Source organism: Pholcus phalangioides, unplaced genomic scaffold (assembly GCF_987345545.1).
Source record: "Pholcus phalangioides strain wild (caught in Gottingen) unplaced genomic scaffold, Ppha-v1.0 ptg000002l_1, whole genome shotgun sequence".
Taxonomy (NCBI): domain Eukaryota; kingdom Metazoa; phylum Arthropoda; class Arachnida; order Araneae; family Pholcidae; genus Pholcus; species Pholcus phalangioides.
In genome coordinates, this window is record NW_028301595.1 from 6,621,933 (window position 1) to 6,645,676 (window position 23,744).

The following is a 23,744-nucleotide window of genomic DNA, read 5'->3' on the forward strand; positions in this document are numbered from 1 at the left end:
AGAGTCGTTAGAAGTGGCGGCCGCTGACGCCATTGCACAGTCTACAACGACTTAAAAACGATTCTCGCACACGCGTTCGAAGATACCAGGCATGCTTTTGATGTCTGCCGCAGCGACGACAATCGTCCGACGTCGTCCGCAGCGCGTGATCCTACCCCAGTGCATGCGTTTCGCGACGCTGCTCACGTCAGATATAGTGAACGAACTCACGAACGCATTCAGCGATCAACTGACATCCACCTTTCGTCTCCTCTGAACTCAGAGCCTGCATGCGTTTTTCGCGATTTTCACTCTCTCAACCTGGTTTGGGACACCATGTTCCATCACAATTTCTGTTCCTCTTGATGGCTACTAACAACCCTCTGAGTTTGTCGGTTCATTAACAGAACACCCTGTATTAAATATTGATTTGATACAAATATATAAAAAAATGAGAAGAACCAACTTAATCATACGTACATACAGTATTTATGTACTCATTGCATTTTTTCAACAATTCTTCTTTTGTTTCCACATCCAGCCGGTTCAAAATCCATATCACGGTGAACGCTTTCATAAGTGGCAGTGAAAATAGGACCTTTTCGCATGATAACTTTATTAGGGTGCCCAGATGGTCATCACCAATTTAAGCTCTTTTTTTTTGATTTTATACGATTTAACGTCCCAAAAACCACTTTTACATGATGCTGTTAAAAGAGGCAAAATGAAGAAAAATAAAGGTAGGTAAAACGAGCATTATACAAGGATCAGAGCTAAGCTACAAATAAGCCTGTATAATCAAGTTGGAACTTCTACACGGCTAACCTCTGAACCCTTGGTATACTATTTACTTTATTTATTGCCTTGTACAAATATTTTAGAAAAAAAAATTTAACTCAAATTTTGAGTATTTTCACCCCCGAAGAAAATTTCGGGGGGTGAAATACGCATCTCGATGCGTATTGGCGGACACTGGTTACCCGCTAGTTGCGGCACTGCAATCAGCTTTATGCTCATCCATCTCGTATAACTTGCACACAGAGTAGTGAGGAAAGTCCCTTGACCGCATTTTATAGGCGAACCGTTAATCATAGATAGGTGATAATGCTATTTTGATGAGAAGTCTCTGTGCTTGACCCAGGTTCTGAATAATACTTAAGTACCGGCATTAGAAAAAAATATCTAAATAGCGTTAGACCTCAGATACGTCATTCATATTGAAATGGGTTGTATTGTTATTAAAATTAAAAATAACTTTTTATGCGGACACCCTGGCCGGCCTAAAAAACCCAATTATAAAGTTGTTGCCCTCTCTTTCATGAGAGCAAAAAAAGATTACGTTTTCAAGTGCAATATTCGCTGGGATAATTGGATTAAAAAATCGGAAGAAAGATGTTTTCCTACTTTTCTCACATTTTTGAGTTCAAATATCTCAGTGAATATTGTACTTAAGAACATGGAATTTTTTTTCGGTGGCCTCAGGAAAGACATGGTAACTGTCTTTTTTATTTCAGTAACCACAAAATCCCTTGCAATACGAATGACGTATCTCAGGTCTACTCGTTATGCAGCTACTACTTCTAATTGGAAGCATGCCACTAGGATCAACGGTTCACCAGTAAAATGCGTCCAAGGAACATTCTTTAGTCCTTTTGGGGGGAAATTTAATTTTTCCCCTTAAACATGAGCAGATAGCGATAAAAAATAAAAAAACTTGATGCCTGAAATAAATCTGCAGACAGTAAATGCGATAAAATTGATAGACGATTCTGAGTTTTTTCCCTTGTCTTACGACATAAAATTATAAAAATTATTAAAAGTCGAAATTCCAGTTGAATGAACGGAAACGTAGGACACCTACAAAGCTGAATACTAAAGACGGAAGTTGATGCATCCACATCCGCTTTGACTTGGTTATAATATGTGGTCGGTGGTCGTTTATGATTTCATTACGTATGAATGAGACATCATTCCTTCCTTTTAGTTACTGTCAGATTGGGAACAGCAGTTTCGTATGATGCTTTACTCTTGTTCTGTACTAGCCCTGCTTATGCTTCGTGAGTCTATTTCTATATATTACTGGTTTGTCTTATGCATTTGTTTGCTCGTCTTGTGAATTATACGAGCACCTATAAATGATGGGTTGGGAAAATATATTGTGCAGTGGAACTTCGGTTAACGAGCAATTCACATAATGAGCAAAAATTGCGCTTTATTTATTTATTTTCACGTTATCACAACTGAGCCGATGCTTTTTCGCTTTCGTCCACACGTACTATGAAGTTGTGAGTAATATTTTTCCTACAGTCGCCGGTCAGCGTGCCGCACTCAAACAATTAACACACACGTGCGAGCGTGATTGTTTAAGATACAAAAGTAGATGCAGCATTGCAACCACGCGTGTGTGCACTTGAAGGTTTTTCTTATTTTTTAATTCTGCTTAGAGAAATCTGGACTATGAGCTTTATTGAACATGACATTAGGGGGGGGGGGGTTCTAGCTCATTAACAGGAGCCAACATTTGACGAAGAGATTGTGTCCTTGATGAAGACCATAGGACTGGAGGTCCATGAGGATGACATTCAAGAAGTAGTAGAACATAGCTGGAGTTGACCGTAGATGGATTTTTGCAGGCAACAGCAAAAGTTTATGAAGGGTATCTCATCTGAGGAAGAGAGAAGTGAGGAGAAATTCCTCACTTTTCAAATGGGATTAGGAAGTTGTATAGAATGTGGGAATCTCTGCGCAAATTTTGTATAAAAGCATCAATGAAATACAGCTGTAGCAAAGCGAGCAATAAATCTGTACAACGGCAATGCAATTTCCCATTTCCGAGAAATCCTAAAAAGGATTCAAACGCAAGTGTCATTGGATAGGTTCATTTTCAACGACACTTGAAAAGAATAAGTATGCGAACAGAGTCCGTAAAAATCGTTCTAAACGATATTCCTCCTCTATTGACTCGTTTAGAGTAAGTATACATTATCGTGCAGCATGTTCATTTATGAAGTTATTACATTTATTTAATTGTAATAATATTCATTATGTTATTAATGTGTTATGGACTGAATGCCGTTTTTGTTCCTTTTTAGTCCTTTTTATGTAAATGAATAATTGTGGAACGAATCATCCGAGTTTCCATTATTTCCTATGGGAAAGTTTGATTCGATATACGAGTGATTCAGATAACGAGTTCGTTCGCTTAATGAATTGATCTCGTTAACCGAAGTAACCAGTTCGTAAGATAATTTCTGCATTCGCAGCCCAATGAAACCAATCATTTAATTCAAATTAGTTTATCAATCGTCTCGGAAACCAATCGAAATCTTAATTCAATGATGTTTTGTCGATTTTTTAGTTGATAAAATGGTGTGAAATCTGGGTTCACGTTTCTATCATGAATAATCTAATTTTTCTGCTTTTTTTACGAGATAATTTATTTCAAGGGAACCACGTTTCGTGATCCTTACGATCGGGATCTCGAGCTTGAAAAAAAAAAGAAAATCCTTCGAATAATGTACAGTAAAACCTCGTTGAGTCGTCACCCTAATAAGTCTTCACTCCGGTTAAGTCGTCATTTTTCTTCAGGCCCTTCCAGCTCTTATAGACAACAATGTTATTAAACCCTCGTTTACTTGTCGCTAATTTCGGTTAACTCGTCACTATGAAAAGTTTGAGAAAGAGGAACAAACTATTTTTATGGCTCCCATTAAAAAAAAAGAGCTTATTAACAACATTTCCATATGCTTAAAAGTCACCATAAAATCCTATATACCCAAACGGAACAGTTTAAGTGACGAAAGTTACGCTGGGGAAGTTCATTTGCCGACTAAGGTTTTTGGAACGTTGAGGACTGTTCAAACTAGATCTCATTTCTGCATCGGCTCTACTGGAGAAACTGCAAGACACCCAGGCTATGTCGCAAGAAGCAACGTAAGTACTTCACCCCCCCCCCCCCTGGGGGGGGGGGTACCAGGGCATCTCCGGCAAAACCAAAATTTATTGATACGTCAAAGATTACATATAGTGCAAGGAAATCAAAAATTACGTAAATCGGAGAATCAAATTAATCAAGTTAAAGTCGAAGTGCAACGGGCACGGATAATAAATAATCATAGAAAGCATGGGCTCTACTAATTTAGGGCTAGAAATTTAAACAAAGTATCTGTTGAAAAAAATTAGGCATTGTTTCCCAAGTTGAGGTCTTCTGTTTACTTGTCGCTGCCCAGGGCCCCTCCACCAAGTCAAAAGTGTTCGAGATTACTTTGTAGTTGTATCATGAACTACTGATGAAGAATTAAAATACTAAAATTTTTTTAATTTGATGTCTATGTAAAATTAATGTGCAATAGATAGTTCTGTTATGAAGAAAAGTTACTTATTCAAACAGTTGCTGTGTTAGTCTAAATTAAAAATTACTAGTATAAATCAAAGTGTACAGTACATTTTACCACAATAATTTAAGTAATAAGAGATAAAAAATGAAAAAATTGCTATTGTTAGTTCTTTCGCAATCTATAAATTTTATTAATATTGTTATTTTGATTCATACTTTAATGTCATATTACTTTAAATTTATACGATTTTCACAACATTGCACATTAAAACTGACGGCACTCCGCTTAAACCGTCATAATTTTTCGATAACTTGAGGTGACGACTTATCGAGGTTTTACTGTATATAACAGAAATCTTCAAAATTGTTACGTTCGCGACACCCTTGATAATTTTGATTATTTCACGGAATCCGTACTCGATCTCACGGTGCTTAGGTAAACCAATATTTACGAGGGGCATGTGAGGATTGATAACACTATTAATCCTCACATGCACCTCGTAAATATTCCTCTAATGAACTTCTAACGAATTGAGGCAGGTCGGCGTGTACCCGTGTATGTGTTCTGTACCTAAAGTGAAGTTTGTTTCTGAAGAATGCCTTCTCTATGTGTTTAAGAAGTGCTGCGATCTTTCTTCGGAGTTCTCTGTGTGAGATATGAAGCAGGGTGTGTCTGGTCCTTCAATATTCTATGTCTCCGAGTTCGGAAGCATGGTTCGTACGGGTCATGGAAAACCGAGAAAAGAGTCAGGAAAAAAAAAAATTTCACTAAAAAAAAGTTGGAAAGAAATTGGGGAAAATCATTTTTGTTCTAAAATTTGGAACTTTCAGGCAACGACCTGGAAAATCCTCACGATTGTCATTTGATGGAAAAAATTTCCCTCGGAAAAAAAAGGGGGGGGGGGAAGATTCTGATATCATCGCTAATACTGATAATCCGTATAATATCGCAATGTTTCGCAAAAAACTATAGATACTGCCGAGGAGGAATGAGGTTTTCGTAAGTCCGCTTTGAAAAGCGTATTGCTGCAACCTAATTGTAACTCTAGTGTTGTCAGAAACATCGTAACTACGCATCCTAGAAAGCAATGGGTACAAACAGAAGGTGTTGGTACAAAGCTCAGTTGCGATAATTTCGTAAGTTGACTTCAGTTATAAACGGCGGATGACGTATGTGTATATTTTGATTTTGCACGTGGGTATTTTTATTCAAAAACAATATGTTGTAAGAAAACTGTTTTTTATCTTGTGTGGGCGGATAAAAAGCTGAATCTGCAGTCGGCTGATTGAATCGAAGCAGTCAAAAATGAGCCGTATAAAGCGAGGTGTCATCTTTGCGGCAAAACTCGCAACTCGAGCACCCCCCCCCCCTCCGCCGATTGCTAAACTTCTCGGTTCTAGCGCTTACGCGAGTGCAAGCCAACTGTAGAGAATTGTGATGCAGTGAAACGAACTACATCTTTAACTAATTGTCACAACAGTAAAGGCTTAAATCTTGAGGGCAATTTAAATTGCAGAAAAGGGAAAAATCTTTCATTACTTATGTTCAACTTTTCCGTCAGGCGTATTTGAAAAGCATAAATGCGTGTAAAAAAAATAATCGATGACTATGATTGATGTCATTATGATATTGTAATTGATTAAAATTATTAATTTTATAATATATTTTTTTATTAATTTATAGCATTTTTTTTTATTTAAAAAGAAACCCGGAATTTTTTTTGAAAATTTGACTGGAAAACCGGGAAAAGTCGGAAATTTTTTTATGAAAATGAGTGAACCCTAGGAAAGTTGTTTGGCCTGCTATATTGTGCGTGAATTTTCAAAATATAGGCCTGATAGGCCTTCGAAAAGATGTTTCGGTACACCGTTGATTGAAATTACTAGTATATAAGTCTTTGCACTAGCTTATTCAGGGTGTTTGACCGTGGATGCGCATGTTAAGCTATGCTGGGGGGGTCAGGTCCGTAACTGGGGGGGGGGGGAGGGACTGCTCCGAACAGTAAAATTTAGGGGGGGGGTGGCAATTTTAGGTACGAAAAAAGCGCACCGTTATAAAATTACCGAATTTTAAAGTTGGGGGGGGGGGCGGCAAAAATCCTAATTACGGCCCTTTTGGGGGTTCTTGGGATGGTTCACCTGACACTGGGGTCTAGTGGCCATATCGTCACGGAGAGTGATTAGTCCTAGTCAGAATGTAACTGAGCAATGGAATACGCAGGATCGACTTTGTGGAGGGACCACAAGGAATTTTTTCCACTGAAATTTTGAGATGCCAACTTTCAAAAGCATTTAAATTGACAGAAATTGATAAAAATAGCATATAAGAAGTATTTTCTTTTACGTATTTTGCGAAAATATTGAAAAATAAATTTCTGGCCCCCGTCTATAACGGGGAAGGGGTGATTGTGGTCAGTTCAGTGATAAGAATTACCGTACAACTCTGCTACTTCACCAAACACCAACTCTGGCCATATCGCTATATTGCAATTTACTGCCATTAGTGAGATGGGTTGGAAGTGAAGGCGCTGTCTATCGGTGGTCGCCTCGAGTTCGTTAGGGAAAATATCTTATCGATATCCTCCCTTGGGTTCGAACCCGGGACCCTGACAACAACCTTCACGATGGTAGACGAGCATCTTACCACCATGCCAGTCGGGCACACAACTCTGCTACTACCTTTAACTTAATTTCTCCTCGAAATATCTCTCATTCATCATATATCATAATCATATATGATGTGTCAGTGTGAGGTTGTTCCAATCAAATCATCACACCACTGATCACCCACTCGTGGATAGAACGTTTTCTCACTTGATTACTCCCGACGCACCCTTAGATATTAGCATATTATTATTATTTTGCCTTCATTTCGATTTCGGTAGTCTTAGCGTTCAGAACAAGTCACCGAAAAAAAATACACGGCTTCTCATTTTGCTGAGTGCTCCAAATACGATTACTCTATATGCAACATGATTCACGGATCACTTGCTGCTCAATCGTGTTGGCTCTTGCCATATGTTTTCATCCCCTTTTCCCCATTCTATTTTCCCACCATTGATCACGGTCATTACTTTAAAACAACCGGGTCCCACTCCCCCTAACCGAGCCTTGTTTTTTATTTTATGTATATATGGATGCGGTGAGGGATTGGTTGAAAGTGGAAGCTATCTAGCTCTCTCGAATTTTGTTGGATGATGGTTTGCAATTGGCTTAAAGTCATGCTGTGCCGTACTCGTCAAAGAGAGAGAGAGAGAGAGAGAGAGACAGAAATCGAAACACGAGCGCCTGTCTAAGCTAAGCCACAGCCGATTATACGCAGCGGAGAGAACGGGTCATGGATGGTGTGGTGCATAAAATTTTCAAATTCGCCTTATGCTTTGGCACGAAATTCGGTCCTCCACGTGACTGCGTACGGTAGCAATGACGCGTACGGAAGGGTGGTAGGAAATGAGGCTTCTAAACGCAGGTGGGCTCGCAGCGACAGCTGCTGGAACGTTTGTTGGAATATGTTGCTCGAAAACTTCGAGAGGGTGTATTATGTGTATTGACTAGCTGTTTTTTTTAGAACTTGGAGGGGGGGGGGGAATGGTGTATGCACGGTCGTACACCACCTCTCTCATGACAGCGATGATATGGTGCATGGGCAAAATGTTATGGTAGGAGACTGGTTCATCAGACAAACCATATGGCAACTTGCGGTGCTTCCATTTTTTTTTTTTTTTTTTTGTATTTTTATTATTTCTTCCTTATTTTTTTTTATTTACTTGTCTTGTTCGCCCAAGAAATGTTTCTTTTTTTTCTCTCCTTCCGTCTGGAATCATCGACTAGCTCAGTGCGTCGAACTCTGGACCAGTAGCTGCTGTAAAAGAAAAAGAAAAGCGTGTTAAGACCAGTGGAAAAGCGCAACAAGACTTCTCCTTCTCGACCTTCCACCCTCTCTTTCTCTCTCCATCGTACATTGATCACTCATTGTTTGTTCGTAGTTTACGGTGCGTTACTGTGTTGAAGGTGGAGGAGATAGGGGGGAGTATTTCAGAAAGCAATGGCTGCGAATTCGGTGATGCGAAAGAAGAGCGGGAAGGTTAAAATAATTGTGATTTGACCATGGATTCGATATGAGAGATTGGTTCTGATAGATTCTCTTCTTCCTTACAGTAGTAATCCGGGGTGGTAATCGGAAAGATTCTTCGCGAACTTGTTTTTTCCGAATATTTGGCATGTGGATGGCGTGTTCCTGGTTATTGGCCTTCCGGACACAAAGGATTTCAAATCGTACTTTTTGATAGTGCGAAACTTGAACGATGTTTAGAAATTCATTTTGAAAATTTATGTTCCCGTCCCGGACCATTTCCTGCTTTTTTGACGTACCAGATATCGTCTTGGACGTTCACACTCTAGTCTTTTTTTATTGTGCTCAATCTTCTCAAATTAGAGAAAAGTATCCTATTAGTTTTTATCTTAGAGCCCTTAAAAGTTTCCATCAGTGTTTCTCAAAGTCGGCAATTGATCCCCTGGGGCCGATGGTTCTCAAAAAAGGGCCATTGAGAAATTTTTTCCTCTAAGAAGGAGCCGGTAGAACAGATTCGTTTGGAAATTTATTGTTAACATATATCGACCTTCTCTCATTGCCAGGCATTTTATATAACAAGATGTTACCCCCCTTACGGTCAATTACCGTAATTCTTTCCATGCATGTAGTTTAACTCTAATAAGAAACTATTCTGAATGGCCGGTTTCCAATGGAACGACGGAAAGGGTTTTACCAGTGGTCTCTCAAACTGTTGTCTTCCGCGGTTCCCTTGTCCTAGTGGACAAGTGTACGCGGCTCTCCACAATAATCTAACAAAGAACGGCCTCATGGTATTGAATAAAAACAGCTCACCTCGACGCCCCTGGCTTTTGGTACCTTATGGAGCCGCGGTGCATACTTTGAGAACCACTGGTCGACTGACCACTGACTGCTGTTAAACCACTTAGATTTATTTTGTTTACATTTACTGTTTTTTTATTTTATTTATGGTGCTTTTGTGACAAGAGCTTTGGATTTCAAAAGGTTATTCCTTTCTTACGTAGTGAAGCTTCCGTCTGTTATATCTCCAGGATTTTTTGCATCCAACGCTTTCATTCAGTTGATTGCATTTTCTTTTTAGTCTTATTCGATGTGTATGTGGATTCATAATTTTGCGAATTCATTTTGTGCCTGGTGATTATTCTTGAATTGCGAACTTTCAGGACTGTTGTTTACTTAGAAACAATTCTACAAGAGAGAAGGAGGGTATATGAAATTGATAATTGAATGAGAGGAGAAAAGACTAGATTTATATATTCGTAAAGTAACGAAAAAATTGTTGAAAATATCCAAAAAAAACCTATGGCGGGAAAAAAAAAGCACACACACACACTTCGTAGTCAAAACCCATAGTGATGCCCATAAAAAAAGTCACTCAAAATCCCAATTCGTGAAATTATCGCACATGTATTAATTAATTTCCTTTTGAATTTGATTTCCTTGAAATTAAATCCAAATTGATTGAGTGATCTTTGCGTAATTTATTTACAGAACGTTTAGAATAATAGCAATGCCAGAATTTCGATCGATATTAATCTCGATGGTACCTGCTATTATCAATTTCTGAAGCGTATAAATTGGATCCCGCTTATAACATTTTCACTCAAAACATTTCCCATCTTAGAACGACTTATTTTCCTTTTCCCAATTCACTAATACTACCGAGATTTACCGTTCAAAGCGTTTTCCCTTTTTACAATTTTTTTTTTTCGTGGCTTTTTAAAAACGTTATAAGCGGGATCCTCTGTATCAGAAAAATATGTACACGAAAGAAAATGCCACGAGATTTCAAAATCAGGTTGTACACCTGGAAAATATTTTGCTCTCTCAATTTGAAATAAAAATTCCGATTGCAAAACTGCCAGCACATCTTTCTTTACCGACTTGTAATAAATGTATATATGAATTTGTTCGATTACTTTTCTTCCGCCAGAAATATGCCTGGAAATCCTTTTCTGGAATTCTGCATAGTATCGTGCAATAGCCCCAATAACGGTAGAACATGTGCGTAGTCTTTCTCGCAACGTGCTGAATATTCTATAAGTACATGTATCATGGAATTTGTGTCTGTTTTTTAATTTCTATTTTGATTTGATTTTAATCATACGAATCATTGTGTTTGTACAGTGGCGTCGCAGCCGGGGATGCAGTCGGTATTTGAGCACCCATAGAAATTGATAGAACTAGTCTAAGCACCCCTAGAATTGATGCTAAAATCAAAATTTCGTTCATGGAACTCAAAACGAGTAGGCTACCCTACAGGTTCGAAACACTTCGACGTCCCTGTGTTTGTAGCACAGGCGACCCCGCTTAAACCTATATAAACGGTTCCAGCACAAAATATCCGGTTAAGCGGAGTATTCGGTTATGCGGGGAACAATTTAATTGCTGTTTAACCCCATTAGTATAGTTTGTATATTGAAAACTCATGGGGGGGGGGGGGGGCTCAATATTTAAAAAAACAACTGAACTGAAAACTGAAAAAAAAGGAAATGAAAATTATATTGAATTACTACGATATACCTAATATTTTAACTTTTCATTGCAAAAAGTTAGCGCCCTCTGTGCTCAACAGAATAAAAAAAAATACTTTAATGTACTGGAGGCAACTTAAAAACTGGTACCTACTTTCAAGTCTGGGTTTTTTCCAAGTCTTGGCAGTTAATTTTTCATTAATTTCAAATGTTTTATCAGGTAAATATATATATAGGTTTGATTAAGCGGAGAAAAGTAGTTGAAATTATCATATTAAGCGGGGAACTTTAACATTGTCTCTATGGGAGAAATTTTGGTTCCAGAGGATTTTATCCGTTGAAGCGGGGTATCCGTTTATGCGCTACTCGATTGAGCAGGGCTGACTGTATAATCATTAAAGACAAACCACCAGTCTTTACGTGATTTCAAGACCTTTTTAAAAGTTTTTGATATCTTTTGCTTTAATAGATACCAAGGGAAGAAATTGTTCATGTGTGTTAGATACTATCAAAAGGAATGTTTGATCAGAAAGTCTCCACAAACCAAACCACATACTACCTTTTGGTTTGCTCTAATTTTGTTTTTTCTCTAAATGAATATTCGGCAACTTTTCTGAAACCAGTCCTGACTTCTCATTAAATCAACGATCCCTTGAAGTAGGAGGAGGTGGTGGTGTATATATATATATATATATATGTGTACGCACGCGTGATAGATTAGGCAAAAAAATAGAAGTAGTAAATGATCACAGAAGACCACAGACGTCGGCCAAGGTATACTATTTTTTCCCGCCTCCTTTAGAGTGCGCAGTGATCAATCCTGCGCGTACCGCACGTCGGCTGTCAGAAAGCAGAATACAATTGTATAATAGGTGTAGCTTGTATCCCTCCCCTTCGAAACTGTAATTTTGGAGCTATTATTGATGGCAAGCTGAAAGGAAAGAGGGGTGGGCATAGAACGGAGGGCAAAAAACAGAACTAGCTACCTGGGATTTGGGCAGGCAGGCGGTCGGTCGATCACAGAGGAACAGTTTTCAAAGAAGCACGGGGAGCAGAAGCATACGGTGGTAGAGGAGAGATATCAGTTTGCTTCAGCTGTCGGAGACGCGTGGTGTACTTATCGTCTTCAGGTGGGTATTGCCTACCGCAACGCACGTGGCCTTCCTTCGTCTGTATTATAGACCCCCCCCCCTTTTTTTTTTTTTTGCTGGTTGGTGTACGAAAGCAGTCATACGGCGCACGTCTAGACGCCTTTGTTGCTGCAACTGTACACTAGTCCTTTTCCCCCTATTTCTGCGACACGTCGAGTGCTTGCTTATCTCTCGTTGGTCGATCACGTTGGCCTGTTTGGAAAAAAAAATTCTGGAGCGTACACACCATCTCGTGTGGTACATGAAGTCTTCAAGAAAATCCACTTTCTCGACAGTGACTAGAAAATATTTGGGTGCAGCATCATACATACTTTATTTTGTATTTTACCTGTATAACACCCCTATTACACTTTGCAAATTTGCATTGCTACCTGTAGCGTCTTTTCATTAAGTTAGGTCGAGGCAGTATTAACCTTGCATAAATGGTTTATTTGGGTGATCAAATGCGACAATCAAAAAATAAGAGATTTCAATTATCTTTTTTTTTTAATCTAATTAATATCGATGTGTACCTATAATGTTTTAGTGTATACAGTAGTCTTTTTGATCGGTCCCATCAAGTTAATTTGGTACGCTAAAAGTCACAAGTGTTGCTGCTCACCCTGAATTTAAAAAAGTGTTACCGTTTCCGAGCATTGCTTTGACTTGGTGTGATGACATCAAAATATGTCTTTGATGAATATGAATTTTTCATTAATCATATTTTTGTATGTTTAACTTTGGAACTTTATCGTTAACCGCGTGTTGATACTCAATACCATTTCATGGAGACTTGGAACTTTTTACGAATAGGTAGACTCTATAGATATTTGTATCATCATCATAATTATGAAGGACATCACAATACACCACAGCGGTACCTATTATGTTCGGGTCACATTATATTCGGTGATATTTCCATAGAGGTTCTTGGTAAGCTTCAAAATGTCAGGTAACGTTGCCTGATGAATGGAGGCGATTTCGTTACACATTTACAAAAGTAGGTCTTTTTTTCACGTAGCTATGAGAAATTTAATTAAATTTCTCATAGCTACGTGATATTTTTATGTGATATTATTTCTGATTTTGTCGAAAAAATTCACGATTCGTTAAAAATCTTAAAAATAAATACATTGGACGTATGCGCTGGATTCCCCTCTCCGCAATCTTTACTTGGGGGGGGGGGGTAGAGTAGTATGCTGCCTGCGGCACGCGAATATTTTCTTTTTTTGTTCGAAAAAAGACCATTAATAATTCTGTACAACGTGTGAAATCTCTATTGCTTCTTCCCTCCCAAACTGAAAAACGATTTCATGGCGATTTTAGAAGAGAACAGCAGCACGCGTCAAGGTGTACTAAAGCACAAGGGGAGAAGAGGAGATATATTCGCGAAGGTACGATCGTGTTCTGCTTATTTCTTTTGTTAAAGAAACTCTCTTCTGTCATCTTGTGTGTGTGCGCCCGTGGATTCAGTCGGAGGGAGCCTCCCGTTTGTATGTCTTCCTGCTTCTTATCCCCCCAACCACGATGTCTCCCCCCCCCCGTTTCTTATTGATCAATCTGCTCTTGGGTTCCATCTCCCTGGTGGTACAGTACCTAGATATACTTTGGTAGAGGGAAGGCATAATAAGGCTGAGGAGCTGCTACCTAGCTACCCCCGAGCAGCTTCTTTTCTTTCATCGTACCGAGAAGCAGATTGTGCCGGAACATTTTTCTTATTCTTACCATTCTCCCCCCCCCCCACATTTCTTCTCTTGTTATAATACACAGACGGCATCTGCGGCTTGATGAGGTGATCCAGGAGACAGAGAGAGAGAGATTCGACTCTTTTCCCCTCCACGAGGTACTGCCGACGGACGGCTGCTGTTTTGCTGGATGTTGCCAGCCACGCGTACCCTATTGTTATGTTCTCTCCCCTCCAGAAGTACGCTGTTTTACTTTCTTGTGTCGCGAGCCTTCTTCCAAGTACGTGTGGACGCTCTCTCCTTTCCACAGAAACCCCTTCCAGCTGATAAGTAGGGCGAATTTCTGTAAGGAAAAAAAAAAGTTCAGTGCAATATTTGTAAGTGGTGGTAACAGGGCTCAGGGAAGTTGAGAGAGGGAGCTGCTACAGTGTCAGGGTAGTCTTATGTCGGTGCTACCAGACGTACTGCTGTATCTTGCGTCATAACTCGATCTCCTAAGATTTGTCATTGTCGTATGATTTAATACGCTAGAGTTTTTTCCACCTTCAGTAAAATGTGAATAAGAAATAAAAACGAAAGTATATATAAATTTTATCATGCATAAAAATAAAGCATTCATACCTGACTTGGTTTTCCCAATGCGCTCCTTGAATAAGTTGCCATCAATTCTCGATACAGAATATCACTAAAACGTGCTGGACGCGTCCAAAACCACCTTCAAATAGTAAGCAAGTGGAACATCCAACTTAAGTCGCCTGGATCAAAGGTTTCGGTTTCTATCGGTTTCGTTTATACGGAACCCTCGGTGATCTCTCCCGTGACATTTTAACTAACCTTCTGATTCACCCACATAAAAACACATGGAAAAAATCTTTTGTTTTACAAAAACGGATGTAAATTGGTGCTGTAAGCATGTTTTTAACTGAAACTATATATCAACACAGCAATTTAATTAATTAGATTGATTTTTTAAACCAAAATGGTTAATTAAAGGTAAAATATATAGTTTGCTTTGCAGATTAAATTTTACTTAGCAAAGTTGAACAGTTGAATTTCATTTCCAATTCTCCTTAATTTTTTTCGTTGCGATTTTACAAATCTCAACGTGTAAAATTTCGGCCTCTCTCGAAAACTTGATTAAGAATCAACTCTTTATAGATGGAAAGTATTGCACTTATATAACCGTATTTTGTATTGAAATTACACTAAAATCTATTTTTTCTAAATTATCAAAAAAAAAAAAATAATAATAATAAATTGGTACAATTGTTTTTTTTTATCCTGTATATTTATATACGCACCGGACCACAGGGTTAAGGAACCCAAACAAAAAAGAATATTTAACACATTTGAAAAAATATTTTTTGTAGTGACACCAATGAAAAAGATTACTGTGTGTGTGTGTGTGCTTTTGATACCGCAAATTTCTGAATCAATTGAAAATTCATACTGGACTTCTAATTGAGATTTGGAGAGATCTTTCCGTGCCATTTTGTTACCATTTTATTTCTCATGGAAAGGGCCACTGTTGTATAGAAGCTGGCAGCCAGCAGCAGCTGTGATTGACCGCTTATCCGAGCGTGCTACTGCTTTGGTGCTGCTCTCGTTTAATCTTATGCCCACCCCACTTCAACCTTTTTTTTCCCCTGTGTGTGTCTGTACTAGACCGGCTTCTGATTGTGTAACAGCACACGCATATAGATCAGCATAGACGTCTTCCACCCTCCCTCTTCTCAGCCCACTTTTTTTGGCGACTTTTGCCTGTGATGGTGTTTATCCGATTTTTTCGTCGTCTTTTAATTGTGTGGGCTTGCACGAACATGTTTTTTCCGCAGAGATAGTGGCTGAATTTGTCTCAATCGTGGGAAACTGCATTGCGTCATTTTGTTTACATGCATCATCTTGCACTGTTTTTTATGCGCTTTTATTGCCGATAAAGAGGGAAAATAAATGTTGGCACTGTCTTAAAGAATCACGAGATTGGTGATGCATTGGCTTATAGACGATTGCATAACAAATCGTGACTTATTATTATTAATTGGCATTGATTGGAGATAAATAAGGTGCTGGAAAAAACCTCAAAGACAACCGAAAAACCGCTATATCTTGAAAACTTGTAGATGCGTGAAAATTTTAGTGCCGGCTGCAAGTAGAAAAAAACATTTTCCTCTAAAAATAATTTTGATAAGTGCTGCACTTTTTCTGAAAAAAAATTGTTGAAATTATAGTAAATGTCAAAACCTAGAAAATTGTATAACCACAAGCGCGTTTTCTGACGTCGGGGAAAGAAATTCGCAATTTTCTCATGTTGGCCTAACAGTCGAGACTGTTTTGATCAGTCATGCACTGTGAAATCAATTTTTTTTCCTGAAAGTGTGAAGATGCCGCAAACAAAATAAATATTGAAGGGGCGAAAAGCTTGCTCTAACCAAAACGATGTCAGATCATGAAATTGCGAGAAGAATTACGAAGAGGAATTAGAAGATTGAGGCTGTTGATTACAGTTTCATAAATGGGCCTGAGAATTATGGAGCGTGAGCTTGCACAAGGACAAGGCGGCTTCTTTCTGTTACAAAGAATTTTTTTTTTTCACGAATGGTAATTCAAGAAGAAATACAATTTGCTTTGTACGAGTCAAAAAGTGCGTGATGTTATGAAACAATCCGAATGTTCATAATGTAAAAATGAAGTGCAAAACCTCCCCTTATAAAACATCACAGACACAAAATCCGGTGCAATTCGCCAAAAAGCCTTTTTTACCAAGCGGAATGACCCCATTTTAAGTATTACGTCAGCATGGATAGAAGCGGGGGGGGGGGGGAGTTCGGGATTTGCTGACTTTTGATGACGGAAGATGGGGTTTGATTGATGCTCACATCAATCACCCTTTAATAAAAATATTAAATATTCTTAATGTCATCTTTATAAGGAATGCGAAAAACGAAAAAACCTTTTCTTAGTTTGTGGGCACCTGAAATCCGTGATTACACTATAAAATGTTGATAAAAGATCTACTATAAAACTGGAAAAATTCAACCAAAATAAGCGCATTGGTTACATTCGAGCAAATGCAACCGGTGATCTTATTGGTTGAATTTTTCGAGTTTTATCAAAGAGCTTATACAAAACTTTTATAGTGTAATCCCGGCCTAAGACAGCCATGATCTTTTTTTTTATGGGCAGTGTGTTATAGCCCATGTTATTAAAAATTTTTTGTTAATATATGCTTTTCTATTGGGTAATTTGGTTTTATTTGACATCCATATTTTTTATGGGTAAATTTTTTCAGCCATCTCGTTGGGCAATTTGTTTGTTGTTGCCCTTGTATTTGATAAATCCTCAAAAGACCTCCTTTTCTAGTATACTTCTTAGACCTCAACAGATGCTCCCCCATGTCCTGTCTCACCTCTGGGGAAGGGGGGGGGGGTTGGCCAAGTCATATGCGTGATCCTTGAGTGATTTGCTGGACTCCCGTACGTAAGCGTATATAGGCTCTTCGAACGAAAGGGGGAATTGTCTATTTTCGCCCTGCCTCCCTATGTATATTCTCGAAGGGCGATCCTCATAGTCGTGCGCAGTACGTAGGGGGCACAAAAGGCTTAGAGCGCAATGAATTTCTTAAATAGAAATTTTGAGTTATTTTCCTTGAAACGGCATTGAAATGAACATAAATTGATTATAAAGTATAAAAATATTTTCTTCCGATATTTTAATTTTTTTCTATTTTTAATATTTTTTGCTTGAAAAATGTATTTCTGATCGACGTCCCCCCCCTCCCCCCGCCGCGTACGTTTCTGATACTAATATGCGTTAGGAGGGGGTCTAAAATGCTAAAAATCTGCTGATGTGTTAGCCTCATCAATGATGTTTTCTCTGATAAGTTCAATTTAGATGGACCTGATGGTTTTAAATATTACTGCCATGGCCGACGTCATGACAGAGCCATATTTTCTTCACTCCAATTCGGAGGTGGATCAGTGATAGCTTGTGGAGGTTTTGCATAAGCTGCAAAATCATCTTAGAGGTGTATGAAGACATTTTGGCAAAAAATCTACTTCCAGAGGTATCTTATAATTTCTGGACAGTATTTCCTTACACGTTTCCAAGTCTTGGTTTGAAGTCAATTCGATGGACTCGTTGACCGGTCAGCCAGAAGTCCTGATCTGAATCCTGTGGGGAACTTGTGAGTCATTTTGGCAGGAGAAGTGTATAGAATAAGCATTACGAAAATAAACATATGACCTCAGGGCAGCAATCAAACACGCTTGGAAGAAGATTCCACAGCACGTTATTTATGACTTATCTCGATCGGTGACACCCAGAATGATAAAGATTATTGAGGGAAAAAAAAGGTTTTCTTGGTTTTTAAAATGATTTTGTGCATAATTTTCCAGTGTCCTTATACTTTTTTCCGGGTTTTGATGGTTAATTACGAGGGGTAGCAGATCTTCACTGTGGCAAATGGGCAAATTCCGCTGTAACTTGAGAGTTTTGGTTACAAAGTCAGACTTAGTTATTTTGCCGACTTCAATATCAGTGTATCTGTTGATATCTAAAAAATTTAAGAGGTCCCCGTTAAAATGAAATACGAAATAAATTTTGCTTAATGTGGCTGCAGCCTTCGCGTCTATCAATGCCTAGCCTTTATTGACGAAAGTAATCGAGAATGTATTTCTTATTCTTTCTGTAGATCATTATTCTTTGCTCCTTGGAAACCGTTTAGGGGGGTTGAATGTGTAGGCATCTGAATGTATAGGGGTGTGAGAGAGATCCTAAATATATAAAACTGAGTACAGCACAATCTATTCTAAATACGACCATTTGTATTTTTTTCTCAAGCTCTCTGTATGAAAAAGAAATCATGCAAATGTGAAACATTATATAGAACGGAAAATGTGCCCTTAGTGATCCAACTTCCAAAGGAAAATCGCTGGACGGCCGGCGTGTGCCTTCCTGGTGTGTGTGTTTTCTTGGTGTTTTTTTTTTTTTTAATTTCCTTCACCCCTTTCGAAGTGTGTATGTTTTTTATATAAGAAAAATCCGTCCTTATAACTTTTTCTTCCTGCCATTGTTTGGGATAAAAAAAAAAAAAACGTATGTACACTTGTAAGATAACCGTTTCCCCTTTTCTTGTATATATTTTTTTCTTTTCTTTCTCCAGTTATGATTTTTCTTTCAAGACGCGCGGCGGCGGAAGTCGTCTCTTTCCGCCAGATTATAAAGTTTCGGTTTTTTTCTGTTCTGCCGCTTTGGCGACATTTTCATGCTTCTGATTTGGCGAGCGCCTTGGCGATAACCCTGCCGCCGTGTGTCGTGTGTGTGTAAAGAATTCCCCCCCCCCCTCCGTCTCCTCCCCGTGCAGCAGCGTGTGACGGCGACCGGCGTTCGCGTTTTTCGGCAACCAGTCGTCATAGTGGAATCTGTGGGCGCGGAGCGAAGGTGCGCTTCTCTCGTCGTCCTCGTTCGTGAAAAAGGTATCCATCCGTTGGAGGCATTTGTTTACCATTGAAAGATTTCGGCAGTGTGTTTGTTGTTCTGCAGTGTTTTCGTGCTTTTTTTTTTTTTGGTGTGTGGACAGTATTGTTGGAGAGAGAATATCCACGTGATAATGATGACATCGATTCCGTCTGGAGGAGCGAGGATGGTGTGTTGTTCCCCAGAGCTCTTATGGATGTAATTCTGGAATTCTCGATACTGTAATCATCTGTGTGCTTGTGTTTTTTTTTTCTTCTCCTTTTAAGCCCGTTGCAATCCGAGGCTTACTTGCCCTGACTGCTATTCCGTCCTTGTTGAATATTAAAATAATAGCGCGCTGTGCAATGTCTGCCGTGGCTGAGATTGTGGTTAGTGGGGCGGAACGGACGGGTTGTTCAGCCGAGAACCGTCTGTGTCCTTCCGTGAGCTGCTGTTCCAACTGCGAGTATTCGCCGGGAAATAGTCATTGTGATAATCTTCCTTTCGATGCCACCAGCAACGGCAACTGTGAAAGTGCGACGCCTGTTAGTCGCGGAATTGTAAGGACTTCAACAACATTCTCAGAAGGATTACTTTGGTGGTGTCGGACGACATGTAAGTCATTCTTTTTTTCAGTATCTCACAATCTCTGTTTACTGTTCGCTGAAAAAATCACTTTTTTTTAACCCCATAAAGACATTGATATTTTTTTTTCTGCAATTTCACTTGCAGAAATTCGTGCAAATTTGTAGTGTTAGCATCTTTTTAATTTAAACAATGCATTAACACAGCGGTTTAATTAGATTGGATTTGTTCAATTAGCAAAAATGGTTAATTAAGGGTAAAATATAGTTTTCCTTGATTTCAATGTTATCTATAAACACAAAATCTTGCTCGTCTCAATTTGGTGCACTTATAAAAACCTGTGAGCGCGTAAAATTTTAGTAACTCTCAGAAAATGTTACCGGCAAGATATTAACTCTTTCTAGATGAAAAAAAGTATTCTATTCATATACAGTCAAACCTCGTTAGTGCGTCACCCGGTTAACACGTCACTCCGCTTACCGCATCACTTTTTGGAAGTCTCAATTATCCTCAAGCAGGAATTGGCACAGCCATGGCTTACTCCGTTTAACGAGTCGCTCCACTTATCAAGTCATTTTTGTTCTCCCAAGAGTGACTCATTAACGAGGTTTGACTGTACTATGTAGCCGTATTCTGTACTGAAATGACACTAAAAGATGTACTTTTTCTAAAACACTAAAAAACTGAAAAAAAAAAATAAGTATATTGGTTTATATATATATATTCAAATATATATGGTACCATAGAGGTTTAATAATAATTTAAGTCTGAATGAAACTTCAATTGTATGACTTTCAAAACTAGCTCGTCATTTGAACTGCCATTGAATTTTTTATTTTGTCCTAGATGCTAAAATAATCCACTCTCAACGTTTGTGTGGGGATGGCAAGTGTTTGATTTCAAACGAATATTCTGCCTGGAAAACAACAATCAGATTTTTTTGAGAATTTGAAACAATTTTATTTTCAAGGCCGTTGGTCTTTAACAATAGGCGGGAACAAAGTAATACGTTGAATACAAAAATATGATTAAGAACATTTGAGAGAAAATACGCAGCTGATGAGGAAAAGATGATTACAGTGAATCCCGCGTATAGAGTTTTTAAAAAAATCGCCATGAAAAAACCTCGTAAGCGAGAAAATGCTTTAAACGAGAAATCTTAATGAGAATTTGTTAAGAGTTGGGACCCCACGGAAATAAGTCGTACTAAGCGGGAAAACGTAAGTGGGAACGTTATAAGCGGGACCGACTGTGTATACAATATGGGGTTATCCACCTTTTATCTATTTCCAGTGCCGATGCAATTAATTCATATTTTTTTAAAGCGTGTAGAGTAGTGATTGAAATGCAAATTTTTTCAAGTTGAGGGGAAGGGGGATTGGAATTGACGAAGACACTTGCGTGACATTTATATTAATATAATTTTATATATAATATAATTTTATATATAATATAATTATATAATAATATAATTTATAATTATATTGTGTCTCCGCAGGATTCATACTCTTCCGAAGTGCAATATGTGTGAAAACTGTTGCCTTTCCTCCATCGTAAATTAGTACAGTAGATCTTGATTATAACGTTTCCTGTCAGAACGAACGAAAAATATGATAACACTACAAATTTGCATGCATTTTCGCAAAGTGAAATCGCAAAAAAAAAATTCTGTCTTTATGGGGTTAAAAAAAAAGTGCATTTCTTTGAAGTGTGCTTGAAAGAAAAGCGTTACACCCGCGTAGTATGACTCATTTCATTTCATACCGCGTGTAGTATGACTCATTTTCGTGGTCCTAACTTTTATAATACGTATCATATACTTCGATGCTATTCGATATTTTTCCTTATTATATTGTAAAATAACTGGCCCTAAGTTAAAATTCTAAGAGGAATGGGTCTAATCTTTTGCAGCAATGTGGGGGTACAAAAGTTGAATGTTGTATTAGTAATTATTACTTGTCTACATTCCTACACACTATTTTTTGAGACAGACGCCTTTTTTGACGAAATAAGAAGGAAATTTTGTTATGGAACTACTCGATGGAGAAATCTGAAAAGTACGATGTGGGAAAAAAGTACTGTTGTGAATGTGTTGGTTAATAGAAACAGGCAGCTATATATGTAAAAGTTTGAACTTTGAGACCCATTCCTCTTTGATAATGGTATACAATCTTCTTTTGCACCATATCGATCAATGAGATGTTGGGTACAAAAGTTGCATGTTGTATTAGTAACTCTTAAGATGATGAATTGTGCTATTTGTTTGAATATTTTTTTGGTATGAACACCCGTGGAGAGGAACTTATCTAAGTCGTCAACCAAAACACCTTTAAGTTTCTTCAATTCCTTGGAGGATTTTTTTGGCTTATCTTTCCGATTGCTCTCCTGTAAAATTTCTTTTTTAAACAATCTAAAGGGGTTTTTGGGTATCTTTCTATACAACTTGCTTGTTTTATGAAGTGACTTATTTACTGAAATAGGAGACAGTGTAACGTATATGTATATGAAATGTGTAGTGTAACAAAGTACAGCAAATTGATAGCGTTGTTCCAATACTGACAAAAATGAACATAGGCCACGTGCCTTTTACCTCCGGCATACGGTTTTTTTAGTTAGAACACACAGATTGGGAGATACGAATTCTTACAATGTAGGATTTGCATAACTTGCAATTTTACAGGCTAAAATGATAGAACTCTTTCAATTCTGCCGGCCATCTTAAAAAAAATACGTCAATCGTTGCCTCAACGCCATTATTTGACAATAAACATTTTCCTTTAATTGAAAAAAAAAAGAAGAAAAGTTCGATCTCATTCAAGGACTTTTCTCCTGCAATTGATTGTTCGTATTTCAAATCTTAATGTCCAATACCGTACTTGACTTTATATGTTTGATAATTATCATTAGCTTTCGCTATGCTGTTTCTTGAAAGAGCGACTTCAATCCAGACACGATGAATGTGTGTTTTTTTGCTGGAGGGGGAAAAAATGAGGTAGATGGATGGATGTGTTACTACCGTCTCTTGTCGAGACGGGGGCCATCGCTAGATTTAGATGTCTGGCATTTTCGTTTCAAGAGGGTTGCTTGTCTTGTCTCAGTTTAGAAAGTCTTAAGAAATTGCTGAAAACTGCGATTTGCTTCGTCTTTTTGGCTGCGAGTCTGTCGCTTAGTTAAGCTATTATCTTCTCATACCTCCGTCTCTTTTTGTGCTTACCCTCTTACCACTAACTCGGCGGCTTTTTCGCATGCGAAATCTTATATCTCACCCTTGTAACCGATGAAAGGGAGGCATTATAATATGAAGACCTTCGGCTATTTTTTTTTATATTTTTTGTGCCTTTTGTTTCCTGTCATGTGCCGCAGTCTTCCGTTTTAAAAGGTTGTTTAACTATCGACTCTTTTTTTAGAAAACGTTCAGACGAACGTATTAATTGTTTGGGGTGGTGGATGCAAAGAGGCTATGAAGATCAGTTGGTTTTTTGATTTCTTATCGGTGTTGCAATGACCGAATTTCGATAGTTTATGGACTCGATGTCTGTAGAGATGGACATTAATATAAGCTGAAATTTTGTGCTTATTCTCCTACCACTAACTTGGCAGCTTTCGCATGTGAAATCTTATTCGTAATGTGGTAGATTAATATGAGCCACATTGGCACAACCCAGCGTTGTTCACCCAGTGCGATGTGGAGGTTTCAAAAATTGTTTAGCCAAAAAATAACAGTAATTCAGTGAGTGTCGTATTTGGTGTGTTGCATGGCAAAAACCGGTATAGTATAGTTGAATTTGACATTAAGTACACCGTGTGCATCAGTGTCAAATTCTGGGTATGCTGCAACATGAAAAAAATTGAAATGTATTTTATAGGCATGAACTCCATGTGGAAACAAATATTTATGGCATAACTAAAGAAATGAAGCTGGAAAACTCGAGTTGATTTGTCCACTGCATATTGAGTAAACTAACGTTGGTGGGGGAGACAAACCAGGGTTATATTGAACGTCTTTAATCAGAAAAGTTGAGACTGTAT

At 38.2% G+C, this 23,744-nt stretch overlaps 1 protein-coding gene across 2 annotated transcripts in view; it reads left to right on the forward strand.

The window, feature by feature from the left end:
- Positions 1–23,744, forward strand: part of LOC149089148 (uncharacterized) — a 127,726-nt gene that overhangs the window by 77,105 nt on the left and 26,877 nt on the right. Inside the window, exon 1 of one of the 2 annotated variants that reach the window (XM_089237563.1) lies at positions 19,087–19,745. The exons of the other annotated variant lie outside the window; for it this stretch is intronic. Within the exon in view, the coding sequence (XP_089093689.1) occupies positions 19,496–19,745 (250 nt within the window). The 5' untranslated portion in view covers positions 19,087–19,495. Of the gene's footprint in view, positions 1–19,086; positions 19,746–23,744 lie in introns of those variants that run through there. 2 annotated transcript variants of the gene reach the window in all.